At 43.5% G+C, this 13,585-nt stretch overlaps 1 protein-coding gene across 11 annotated transcripts in view; it reads right to left on the minus strand.

Annotated features, from left to right (window-relative positions):
* SLC10A7 (solute carrier family 10 member 7) overlaps positions 1–13,585 on the minus strand; it is a 255,974-nt gene that overhangs the window by 199,488 nt on the left and 42,901 nt on the right. For 8 of the 11 annotated variants that reach the window (XR_014882834.1, XM_085222162.1, XM_085222164.1 and 5 more), the window contains one exon: positions 4,997–5,035. The exons of the other annotated variants lie outside the window; for them this stretch is intronic. Coding sequence is in view for 7 of the 8 variants with exons in the window: in XM_085222162.1 (XP_085078288.1) it covers positions 4,997–5,035 (39 nt within the window). In the remaining variant the exon portion in view is untranslated. The remainder of the gene's footprint in view (positions 1–4,996; positions 5,036–13,585) is intronic. 11 annotated transcript variants of the gene reach the window in all.

Raw genomic sequence — 13,585 nt, forward strand, 5'->3', positions numbered from 1 at the left:
AGAACTCGCTCAGAGTTTGTGAAAACAACGTGAAACAAATTCAGAGCACAGCCTAGCAGCATCACTGCGGTGCTTCAGAGAGGAAGAGGAGACAACTGCAAGCAGGGCAGAGGCATGAGGCAGCTCCGCTTTGAAATTTAACGTGACCGAATCCAGCACGTGTTGTGAACAGGTTTCTTCGGAAAGTTTTTCTTATAAATGACTAATGCAGTAAATAGGGAATCTCAGGATACTGTTCTGACCCTTTTCATGTTGCAAAGACAAAATTAAAAAGGAACAAACGGGCATACGTTGGCCTAAGTTTAAGAAAATACTTATACTTGGATAGAAATGATTCAGAGAGAGAAGGTTATTCATCCCAGAAATAACAAAGATAAAACAGCAACAACGAAGCAACAACAAAACCAAACCAAAACATTCAACACCCGTGAAGGTAAAATAAAGCAAATAAATTCAGCCAATCGGTTATTTCCATACGAGTGGATTTCTTTAAATAGTAATGAAATCATTGCTAAAAAATCCATTGTTATTAAAATGAAAAAAGTTGGCTCAGCCTACCAAAATTAGATTTGTAAGTTGCTGGTCATTCCCATAATTAAATCTGTGTCACAAATTTGCAAGAAAAATGGACACTATGACTAATGCATTTACTTGCTGCACTAGTGCTGTCAGGCTGTGTAAATCATTATGCCTGCTAAAACAGAGTAGATAAGAATTCCATACATTTTCATTAACCGACTGGGCTTTGTGTACGTGTGAGAAGCTAACTTCCACACTCCCTTTTTGATTTAGCTATCGTTTGAAAGACAAAGTGAATAAAAACAGTAGCCTTGTTTCGATTAGCCAAGCGACCGCTCCAAAAAGTGAAACATTAATCTTTTTGAACAGTACGAACCACTCCCGTCACCTTAGGAAGGCATCACACAAAACAACAAAGCTGTATCCACACACACAGCTAATTTGGACAAAGAAAACTACTGAAACGGTGCATACCTTGAAAGGGTTCCTTCCTTCGGGAAGCCTTACGTATGCTGGACACTGACCTCATATCATTAGGTAGGTTTCAACACGGAATGCAAAGCTAATCTACTACAGCATTATAAGACGCCTCAACCAGCACTTTCATTCTCAGGTCCCTTTGCTTTTTTCTTTCAGGAGTGCAACAGTTACCAGATCACAGCTCTCTGAATTCTCTCTTCTCCACTTGACTTCTTACCACTACAGACCTTTAGATTTTGGTTACAATTCTCTAATTAAGGTGAACCTGACGGCCGTTGTGAGAACATCCTCAAGGTTTTCCGCCTTCTTCTTCCACCCGTACGGCATTATACTGTGACTGGAAACGAACGCAGCAGATATCCTGCCACTGGGAAGGCAGGGACTACCCGGGGTAGCTCAGGTGCATGCAATGTACCTGAGTGACCAGAAGGGGAGGAGCCAGGATCCACCCCTTACCAGACCTCATTTAAGGGTTGGCAGTGAAGGCGACGGTCTCTCTTTGGAGATTTGTGCATACCTGAGGCCTTCCAAAGGAAAGCAGCTTCTTTCTCTTATTTCTGTGCCCACTGCCGGTGAGTTTGAGCAAATACTCACTCACTACAGCCTGGGATCTTACGGCTCTGCTATCGTTGCTACGCTTTCCATCGTGTTACAGTTAAGCACGGCAACGCGTACGACGTTAAGATTCTTGGCAGACCCCTACTTAACGTTTCAGTCAATTTCTTCACGCTCCGGGGACTAAAGTACTCTCTCTCGCAAGCGGAAGCAGCTTCTCCTCAGTGCAGATCCTGCCACGCGTTTGCACGCTCTACATCTACAGTAGCAACCTTACTGATAACCAACCAATCACCCAGTGTTAGTCAACTGCTATCCGATTTTATTAAAATCTCATTAAGAGGAAAAACTGAAATCACTTATTAAGTTCCACAATTATTGTAAACCAAGCTGCTTAAGCGAAGGGAGGAGATAATGATATTAACTACCCAACTCCAAGCAATCCTCTGTGGTATGATTTTAAATATTCTCTTGGCTGAAATTTATGTAAATTGAATTCATCTATCATTAGTTATTACCAACCCAGCGACATAAAAACACTTCTCTTTAACAATTAGTTCTTTAAAACACTGTGTTTTAATTAGATCTGGGACATTATTAAACAAAATGTAAATATGTGCAATATCATCCCATGCATTTTTTGACTGCATATTTACAGGAAAGGAGGTTTCACTGGAGTTCAACGGGAATTACTGTGCCGTAGCTTGGTACTTAATTTCAAACCTTCTTACCAGCGATAACACCTCCAGCCACTTAATCTGCGACAATTTCTGCCCATCAAGACATGTCGTGATACGCAAGATGCCGAAGTGCCAAACACGTTCTTCTACAGCCTCGTTAGCTCACCTCGGTACCACATTAAGCTGAGATTTTCCTGGAGACATTGCGATTCACCGTTTATTTTAATCTCGCTTCTCAAGGATCATTTACTTGCTCAAAAGAAAGCACAGCCCATCTTCCAGCCCTTTTAAATTTGCTTGCTTTACACCATCGCACCCTGGCTCTGGCCCCACAGGGCACAGTCTAAGGACCGGTAAAAACACACCATCCTCCCGACTTTCTCAGAGCTACACGCAAGTCGTCTGCCAAGTTGCTACAGACAGCAACAGTAACAAGGGACAGGAAAAAAAAAAAAAAAAAGGCATCTTGCTAGCAGTCGGGCACTCAAAACCATCTGCAGGACCTGTGGTTACGGTCACAAAAGTATTTAAAGGCAGCCATCTATGCACGCGATATGAAAAAAGCAAATGCAATTTACATGCGCTACGAAGCGAAGATGTATGAGAAGTAGAGATCCTTTATAGCCAAGCCCATCAGATAGGCACTGATATCAACCGGGGGAGTTCCAAAAAATACTGCCACGGACTTCCACCGTCTTCTCAGAAACACACCACTTACATAATTGACACGGGAGTTTTCACTTCAGACAAACAGTTCCACATTCAACGCATCTCAGGTGGTTTATGCTTACCAAAAAAGTAATTACACCTCCTGACATTCAGGAGCCTCTCAATTGAAGGCCAAGTAGACTACAGCACTGTGAGATCAGTGAGCAACTCCGGCTTCTTGTAACAGTCCAACTAGCACTACTTCATTTTCAGTCACAAATTTCATCCTATCGATATCAGAATGGGAAAAGTCGCTCAGACCAAACCGTTAAGTGATTTGTTTTCTGTCCTTTATATATACACATATATGCCCTTACACAATTATTATTTCAAATCAGGATACTACAGTAACTATCTAGACGTACGCATTCGTGACTTAATAGCGGCCACTTCCTTTAACGTTACTTAACGTTGTTTTAAAGACGAGTGATCAAAAAACAAAGCTAGCCAGTACTGAGGCTTGATTTTTGCTAGTCTTTAACGTTTTTGCAAAAACCTTTCCAGGGAATATTTGAAATGAAGTTTTCCACACGTACACACAACAACCGAAGTGAGTAAAATGTGAAATACGTGTATTATATAGAGGTAACAAGAGCTTGCCAGAGATCATTTCACAGGACTAAGCCTCAAAAGCAGGGTATCACACGAACGCACGAACTAGCCACGCTTCTTTAAGGCGCATCTCTTCAAAGAGCGGCAAACTGAATTTCTAGTAATTAAAACACGTATATGTTGCCGCACTAAGATCCAGCATCACAGTCAGATGCTCTGAGGCTTAAACTCTTATTTGAAGTCAAAAGCCATTCTCCTAATGACAGCTGAACCAATGCCTTCGGGTATTCTAGGAAACCTCCTGAACTGAAGCCCAGGGAGAGTGAAGAAACTGGAGCTTGTGCCAAGCCGCTAGAGAAGATGCCAGGTGCACACAAAGACTTGAAACACCAGGACTCCGCAATCTGAGGCAGAAACTACTTACTTCTCATTAGAGGAAGACGCGATAGGAAAAACAATTATTTGGGAACCGCCAACCTACCCCCCACCCACCACCCCCCAGCAAGAAAACAGCAGCTTGGAGCACAGCTTCCTTCTGTCGGCAATATTTCTCTACACATCTGAACTCCTTAACTCCGGCCTTCCGCAATAAAAATATGCCTTAAGCGAGTTATTTTGTTCCCAAAGCTTTAGTTTTCATTTTCTAATTTGAACCGAATCCTCTTTCTGGGAACAGAATATTGGAAATGCAAACGCTCACTTTAAACACGCTCAAGCGTTAGCAAAAAGGAACCAACTCGAGTACAAGCTGCCCAAATCAAGCAGCTATAGCAGCTTGTCTACGCATAACATCATTTCTATTTACCATTCATTAATGTCTGCTAAACAACGTATCAATAAAAGAAATCTATTCCTGTTTTCTTCATAAATATGCCTACGTAGTGCTCTTTACAGGGCTGCCTGAACCTCGGCAGACCACCGCGCCCACAAATCCCGCTTTAGCTTCGTACAGAACCAATTGTATTTCCAGCGGGACTGACTGATTGCTTTCCCATATCTAGCTATTTTAGCGTGCTCCTCAGAGACACGGAGTGGCTTCACTGACAGTGAAATATGCTAAACAAATGACATGTCACCGAGTAAATTAGCATCTACTTTCTGATCAGCTGGGTCACGTTTTCTTTTCAAAATCCACGGCCTCTCGATAGAAAATAATGAGTATTTGATGGGCCTTATTAGAAAAATCAATATATTGACGCCCACGTTTGAAACATCTGCATATTAATAGATACCGTTAACGCATTAAGCAGAAAATTAAGGTGCGCTTACACATTATTAATTTACCACGATTAGAGACAATTTATTCACTACTTTTCTCAAGAGCGTAACAAAATGAAAAGAAATTGTACTATCTGTATTTAATAACACGGTGAACTATATCGAATTACTTCAATTTTTCCTACACTTCAATTTTTTCCTTACCATCAACGCTCAATACAAACACTTCAACGGCATTGTTAAAATAAGATTATTCAAGCAGTTATCAAAACTGCATTACTTACCAAAAAGCTTCCGAAAGCAGAATTAAATATAGCAGCTGCCTGAAAAGAGAAAAAAAAAAAAAATCACCAATGGTAAAGTAACTCTAGTACAGGAATCAAATGTTTTTGCCCTCTCAATCGGCTATTTGAATCTCCAAACAAACTAGTACAGAAAAAACATTAAGCACGTAACCACCACTTCAAATCTGCCAATGGCCTGTAACTTCTCAAGACTGATAGGTTCCAGTCCACGCATTCATAAAAACGTGCCCCAATGGACAAAAGCAGGAGGAGAATAAAAAATCTTAGCAGGTAAAGCTATGTGGAATATCTGCAAGAACTAATGATGTCACACAGAAGATTAGTCTTACGGATTTGGCACTGATTTGCCTGGAATATTTTTGCATATTGACCTATTAACTAAAATAAATATTATCTGTTTTAACTTCAAGACTACTTTTGTAGACATTTAACAGTTTTAAAAAGAGAACATTAATTGTTCATCCTAATAAAGTATTGACCGATGCTTCTATAGTTTGATCGACAAGCTTCAAATAGGAACAACAAGAGCCAACAAAACAAAAGAAACCAGAAAACCACAACCACCCCCTACACCTGAGGCCAACATATCAAACCGTTACTTTTTACTCCGTACCCTATTTAATGAAAAGAAGCAATTTTAAGAAAGACTTTTGAAGCCTCTGCGCTTACCTAAAGATCCAGGAAACGTAAGGTAGCGGTATTATTTCTCAACATTAACTCAAAAAATTCCAGGAAGTTAAAAGTTGAGTCTTGAAAAGCTTCCCCCAATTACCAAGAAAGAACAAACTCTTGTATGGCAGCCAGTCTGATGACGAAAAGCCACACGGCAAAGGTAAGAGGCAAGGGAGGAGGGAAATCTACCGTTTACATGAAGATTTAGAGCAGAATCAAATTAATCAGCCAGGACGTTGTCAGACAGATTAATAACAAGCGGATGCTAGTGAGTTTAGCAAGTTTGAATAAAGTCCAAATTCAGGGTAGGAGCTGTAGCTGAACCTGCCTTCTGCTCCATAAGAGGATGCAATGAAAATGAATGGGTAATGAGATCCTTGGCTCTAGAGAGCTTAGCTTTCTTATTCAAGTTCATAATTAATTCAAAGCTTTGATAATTTCATTAGATTCCTCCTCTGCTGGCCCTATCAATAAAAGATGGCACTGGACCGCAGCTCCTCAGCGGCCCAAATACAAAAACAAATGCAGCCTGGGAAACCTTTGCTGACTCGCTTACTAACAGGGACAACGGCATATGGCACCTCGTGTTGCGGAGGGAGCATCTGAATAGATCCAGCTAAATAAAACATTAAAGTTGACAGTTGTAAACTAGGCTAACATATTTTAACACCTTTTCCTCATCAGCATTCCTTTTTTGCACGTAAAAAACAGGCACCAGTCCAAACGGCTTCTCTTGCCAGAGATCACGGCTGAAAGCAGGAGTATTACTTAAAACAGTTCTTCAACAAGTGTGAATTAAACCCTGAGTATCACCTTCCATTTCAAGCCGTACATCTGACGTTTTCACGTGGCCAGAGAGACCTTTTACGCTACGCTCACAATGCCATCGCACGGGATCGTTTTCAGTACCTCTAATGTCTGCGGTATTACACTGATAACAGGAACAGCAAGAGGGCTATGATTAACAACAAACAAAAAAAAAATCCAGTCTGATAAAACCCAGCTGTATAAAGCTATGTAAAATCAACCGCTGGATCTGAAAGAGGAGCATCCGGGCTCCAGGTCAGCAGCAGAAAGCTGGGAGGAAACGCAACCATCCCCGCCTCCGCACGAGCGCAGGGAGCGCAGACCAGCAGCTACCTTACGGCTGACCGTGAAGAGCTGCATCAGTCGCCCTCTGCAAGACAGCCGGAGAAGTCTCTGTAATACAGATGGAGACGCAGGGAAGTAGTTCTTCCTCTCTAATACGCTAAGCTCAGCCTTGCATCTCAGCCTAACCAGTAAGATTTCTCTCTTGCTACTCTCAAGCATATCAGAGGTACTGAGGCAACTATCTTAGACACGTGTAATGGTTCGAGTATTCAGCCACTCATACGCAAAAGTCATAATTTGAGACTGGCCCAAGGGTAATTAGTTCGCAATTTTTAATTCCCTTCTCTAAAGTGTCAGGAATTGTCCACGGCCAATGATTCGACGCTCATTACAGGCAAATGGAAAGGAAAAAAAAAAAAAAAAAAAAAAAAACAGTAAGAGCACAAATGAAGCTACATTCCGATGACTCGCCTCAGGGAGCCAGGACTTACAAATGCCGACTACTATATTTGCAGTTCTCTTTAGAAACTTTTTTCTAGCAGATTAAACATAGAAGTAGATTTTTTCTCACACCCACGAACCCAGGGTTCATGTTTGCTATTCTGGTTTAGCATTGAACAAACTGCTAGTACACTGCATCACTGCTCCAATTTGTAATTAAACGTACCAAGCAGCAGAACCGTGTAGAATTTAAACACGCTTGTGCTTCCAACTCCTTTCTATCAATAGGGATAATATTGCCTACATACCTCACAGGGCATTGTCAAAATTAATTCACTGCTTAAAAAGCACTCTGAGATCCTTAGAGGCACCGTACAAACAAACATCCGCACTGATACGCGATACAGAGTCTCTTCATTTTTTATTCAAAACATTTATTAGTCACTATTATTGTACAACTTTTTTTTTTTGATACTTGCTCCTCCTGTGCCGTAACAGATACCAGATAACAGTCAGCTCAAATGAGACAACAAAACACGGAAGCATTTAGACGCCCTTATACTCCAAGTTCAGATCTGCACGTGTTTGCCGACCATACGCTGCACGCACCATCAATAGGAGGGAAGAGTTGCGTATAAAATCCACAGTAAGATCCTTTCAAAAGGTAAATCCATAGCCGTGGAATTGAAACGCAAGGTCAGATCACATTCAAAAGCCTGGTAATAACCAGACCAGTTAGTCAAGCTTACACCAGCTCGGACACCGCAGAGACGGAAAGTCACTGTCAGCATCCTTAACAAAAGCGGTACCGAAGAAAACGTTTAAAACGGTAATCTCTAGCTTCACTCAACTACAAATTCACTTCGCATTTAACAGGCACAATTTCAGCCAACAGAATGGCACCAGGCTAGAGGGAATGCTCCAGGGAACGGCTCGCATTTCCAGCGAAGGTGACTGGCCAGCAGCACTTCCGATGGAGACGGAACTAGCCTGCCTCTGAAGGAAGCCTATTAACACTATTTGGCAGAAACTTCTTCCCATACCTCACTGCTGTGCAAAGCTTCACTCCTTCATCTCCCACCACATCCTGAAACGCACGTACAGAAAAGGCTGAGGTTTGTAACAGCGAGAGACAAGACAGTCCTCGCAGCTACAAAGGTTAGTGAAAAAAAAAACAGACATAAGGAAAAAGCAGTGCCGTAACCAAGAGGCTGAACAATTCCTCACAGGTGGCTACCCAAATCCCACAGCGAGCGCATGCAGCATTCAAGCACACGTGACACAGCATCGAATCAAACAAGCACACCAAGATTTTGACAGACTTAAATACAGATACATTCTTGACTCTGTTCAATTTCGTTTTATTTCGTATCAAGCTGACCTCGCACTGGTAAGAGTAGGCATCTTTTCCTAATAATGTAGTAGAGCTATATTAAAGAACAGGAAAAGATAGATCGGTAACATTAGGAATGCCTGGGTCAAAAAACAATGACATTTAACCGTTCTTATCAAGAGTCAGATGAAATGGTTATGCACAACTCAACCGTAACTCTTATTTTTTTTTTATTAAACTGAATACACACACAGATACGTGTAAATGTTTGAGTCCCGAGTGTCATTTCACAGCCTTCAGGGAGGTAACGTTCTCAACCGCGCTTACCCCAAGGCAGCGCCCAGGCAGCCCAAGGCACGCTAGGACCAGCGGGGCCCCAAATGTCCCCTCTCGCTGGAGAGGTCACTTCGGCGCAGATGCAAAGTAACGGAACTAAAAGGCCTCAAAGTATCTCCGTAGGAAGTAGTTCGGCCATCACACAGTGCTGCTCCACGTAGGTCAGCAATTACCTGCAGCTAAAGCTTATTTTCAGCCATGCACTAAAGGGATATACAGTTCAAGTACCACGCGTAAGGCTAAGTACCATTTAACATGCACGGCACAACGAAGAGCAAAAAAAGCACAGGAGTAGAAGAGATTTGGAGAATGAAAGCGAAGAGTTGAGTAGCGCTACTGCAGGATTACAAAGGAGAGGGCAGAAAATGAGACGTGTCAGTATAGTTCAGTGCCCACGGTACTAATGCCAAATGTAATAGCGCCATATCTCGTATTAGGAAGAGGAAAACAATAAGGAAAAAAAAGGCTGAAGACAGTCACGGAAATTATTCGAGCAGACAGGACAGAAAAGTAAACTGTATCTACCCAAAGAGATCAGTGTGGTTCGAGAAGGTGGAGGAAGAAGGCAGCGCGTCTGAGGTAGCTTGAACGAGACGGCAGAGTCCCTCTAAACAACTCCTTCAATCTCCTATTTCAAAATAAAATCTCACGTGAGCGTTACTGCAGTTCACGCCTTAACTGCTGTTCCCATTAATAAGATGTTACAGCTCTGCTGGAAGGTATTTGCCACGGCACTTTTACTGCAAACAGAATATAAATATACCTAATAAGGTTTAATCTGCGCTGCTGTTCATAACTATTCATCTGAGCTCAGATGGGAAAAAAATATATATATTCAAGTTTGTGATTTTGAGCACTAAATTGAATCGGGTGTCCTCTTCTCTTAAGAAAATTAAGTTGCTTTTGCGCAAGAGCGTTTTAATGAGAAGAGAACCTGCCGACAGTGATAAATGGGAACGACACCAGAGAGAGCACGTAAGCAGGACAATACGTGCACGTTACAGTCTTACAGGCTATTTTTCACTGACTATCCTGAATGACTTCGCTGTTTCTTAAGGGGCCTATTAATCTCAAATTTAGTTATTACACAACGTTTATTTGAACATATATTCTGTGGACGATGACAGTTAATAAAGGAAATCTTTTACAAGCTGTATTTTTACATATTGTTCCAACTGCAGCTCCCAGTCATTCTACCGTATTGATGGAATAACCTTGTTACGATGCAGCCTTAAAAAAGGCACATATATTCAGATTCTTTTCTAAGCACGCGGGGACTTTAAATAACTGTTAAAATGCATATAAAAATCCTAGCGCGGCAAAAATCAAAGAGGCAGCGTTAACTGTTCAACCAGATCTCTGCCCACACAGCTACCCGCTCGCAGGCAAGGCGCGAGCCTTTCCGACAACGCAGCACAACCTCCCAGAAGCATACCGAGCCCTGAGGACGTACGCACGCGTCACGATGAATCCTACGGAAGTTGTAGCACGCACCTCGCACGTGCGTCTGGCCCGCGTGTCATTTACAGAGCGCACGGTGCTGTCGCACGGAGGGGGAAAAAAGTGAAACAGACACGGATAACTAAACCACAAAAATACGAAGTGAGGTTTGAGAACTTTCTCTGAGAGCACCGCATTACCTGCGTATTCCAGTGGAGGAGTGGAACTGCACAATGTAATCCTCTAAAGGCAGAAACGCCGAACCAAAAAACACTCCGAACAAATAACAAACAGAGAGAAACCCACAAAGACGTGGAGGGGATTATGTTTTTACCCACTGTTACGTTCCCTGCGGTCCAAGGCATTTGTTTTCCCGTGAAAAAGATATCACCTAATCCCCAAGCTGCCTTTAGAGCAGCGTTGACAATATGAAAGCGTTTCTTTATTTCAACAATGTTCGATAACCACCAGTTTTATGGAAATGCTGCTGCGACGGCACCAGAAAATGAAAACAGAATAGCCAACACGCTGTTTGTTCTCTTTTCAGCAGGGAAATATCACCCAGAGAATGATGGCCCTTAAAATACCTCGCTGAGCTTCGGAAGCGAAGCCGTGCACTCTGCCGGGTTGCTCCGTGCCAGCAGAGGTTGCCATCACCTGAACGCGAGTTCGTGCCGCTTCAGCCAGGCTCAAGCGGCGCACGGAAACAAACCGGGGGCTGCGGTGGCAGGGACTTACTGCCTGCCACCTGCTCTTAGTCCGGTTCTTTCTGTTGAAAGTCAGCCTTTCGCTCCCCCGCTCCTGTAGTCCCTCATAACCATCACAGCCTGGTAATAATATTTATAAATACAAAACCATCCATCAAAAGGATGTCAGAAGGCCAGCCCTTAGACACGCTCCACAGCGTATCTGCTGCTCCACCGAAGATTTCTGTTTCACCAATAGCTTCAGCAATACGGAGAGCACGTAAGAAAAGCGTCTGGCATTCTTTATATACACCAACAAATGTTAACTTCTCTCTTGTCAGCAACTTGCACGCCGTAAGGGAGTTCGGAATGGGCGGTACGTTATTTATCGTTTGGAGGTAAAAACTGAGCATTCAGACCGCAGGAACACTCGCGCAGTCTGCAAATTTCCATCGATACTTAACACTAGCTATAAATTAGGAACAGGAAATCCACGTTGAGGAACATTTAGAAAGCAGCGCTGCCCTAGATGGCCGGATCGTTTTGCTTCAGTTGGTTCGTACATCCAAATAAAATTAACGCGAAGGCCTTCAGCATCAGCATGAGACAGATCCCACAGACAAAGGCAGGAGAGAAGCCGTCTTAAGTCAGAATGCCCCTCTCCCAGGTGAAAGGACCAAGCTGTGGTCTCCTCAGGTACAGGGGAGACGCATCACAAGGCATGAAGCGCACTCTGCCAGAGCAGTCCACGCTACCTGCCGTACGGCACTGAGCTTGGTCCCACATTCTCTCTCCGCTTTCTCTTAAGACACCACAGCTCCATTCGCACCAGATGCTTACATGGCTGCGTAGCACACAGAACTGGCGGGCTGTTTACAATGCTTGCCAGGAAAAAAGGTCTCTCCAGGCCCTATCCAGAAACACAGCCCTTCTCTATCCTCATGCACGTTCCTTAAGGAGGTTAAGGCAAACAGATTTCATCTAACAACCACAGCCATTTCCTTTATGGCAACCAGAAGGGCCGCCAGCGGAGACCACCGCCGGTGCTCTTCCTTTACCGTTGCCTAAGAGCGTCCCTGACCGGCAGTCAAGCCCTTCCAGCTACCCAGAAGCTCAGCCTTCTCACCAGCCACAGCACACTCCGCAACAACGCGCTCGTAAGATAGAGCACCTCCCGCTACGGAGCCCTACGTCCCTAGTACCCCGACAGGAAGCAAGATGAACATCTACAGGGAATGAATCAACGGAGGAGGTTTTGTGGCTTTTTTCCTCCTGTACTCAAGAATTTTAAATGCAAATGCTAGGTTTGCTGCCCAGCGTCAACGTAAACATTTAAACAAGCACTAGTTTAAAGCTGTCAACCTCGTAACAACGCACGCTTTCTCACACTGAATACATGCGTAGCTATCTGCAATCTCCACGCTCCAGCATCTGCCTTCCTCCCCCACAAACTTCACGCACGTCTGCCGTGACAGTCAGATGGCAAACCCATTGCGTTAATTTCCGCCCAAACGGAAAGCCCATTTCCATAATTCTGTTCGACACCGAGACACAGAAGGTAGCTTCTCCCTTCTACCAAGGTATCGTAAAGCACAAGCCTTAGCAGCCACACATTCGAGATCCGAATGAGGACCAGAACATACCGCACACGACACTTCGGTATGAAAGCTACCCATCAACCTCATTCACGTCCTGTATTCGTAGTGACTCGAGGCATACTACCTTAACCGCACACCAGAACAAACAGACTGCTGAACAGTGATTTAATAAAGGAAGCTCAGCTAAAACATGGCATACGGCTAACTCTGCCAATCCGATCCTCTCTTCTGGTCAAACCGTTCATAACTGTAAGTATCACCCCCCCCCCCAAAAAAAAATTCAAAAAAAAAAACAACTGTAGAAGGTATCCTCAAAAGGATACAGAGCCATAACAACCTCCCAAACATACTTTAAGTTCACGTTTTCTGAGATCTTAAGCTGCGATACAAACACTTAAAGGTCCTGTCCCCTGATTCTCCTGGAGACGCATCATCCATAACATGATTAGAGATATAGTTAAACAATGCATCCCACAACTCCAAGGAGTATTACTTCCCTGCTGAAGTGAAATGAAAGCACAAGGCCGCTTTTTAAAAGGTGCCCTTTGCATTAACTGCAAGGCAGCGCCTACGCCAGTATCTTTCTATCAATATCCCACTGTCATACTGCTTTCTGGGCAGTCGGAACCAGACATTTTAATCGCTACGCCACCCAAACCAGCTCAGAAGTGCAGCGTTATTGAAGTCCATGCCACTACAGCCAGCGGAGCAGCTTCGCTATTACTGGCGCAACGCCAGGGGCCGGGAAATAAAACATTAATCTAAAGAAGGTACGCTGTGTAAAGTGGCCCAGTTAAAAGATACGCAGATTTTCATCTCAGCAACGCACGTCTGGCTATCTCACACGGAAGTTTGTTTATTTAAGCACAGCGCAAGATTAGGCTTTACTGTAAACTAGTATTGTGGTGCGGTACAGGAAATTCCCCTTGTCTGAGGCCAGCCAAAGCCACGCGTGCTCTAACGTCGTGGC

Source organism: Meleagris gallopavo, chromosome 4 (assembly GCF_905368555.1).
Source record: "Meleagris gallopavo chromosome 4, MGAL_WU_HG_1.1, whole genome shotgun sequence".
Taxonomy (NCBI): domain Eukaryota; kingdom Metazoa; phylum Chordata; class Aves; order Galliformes; family Phasianidae; genus Meleagris; species Meleagris gallopavo.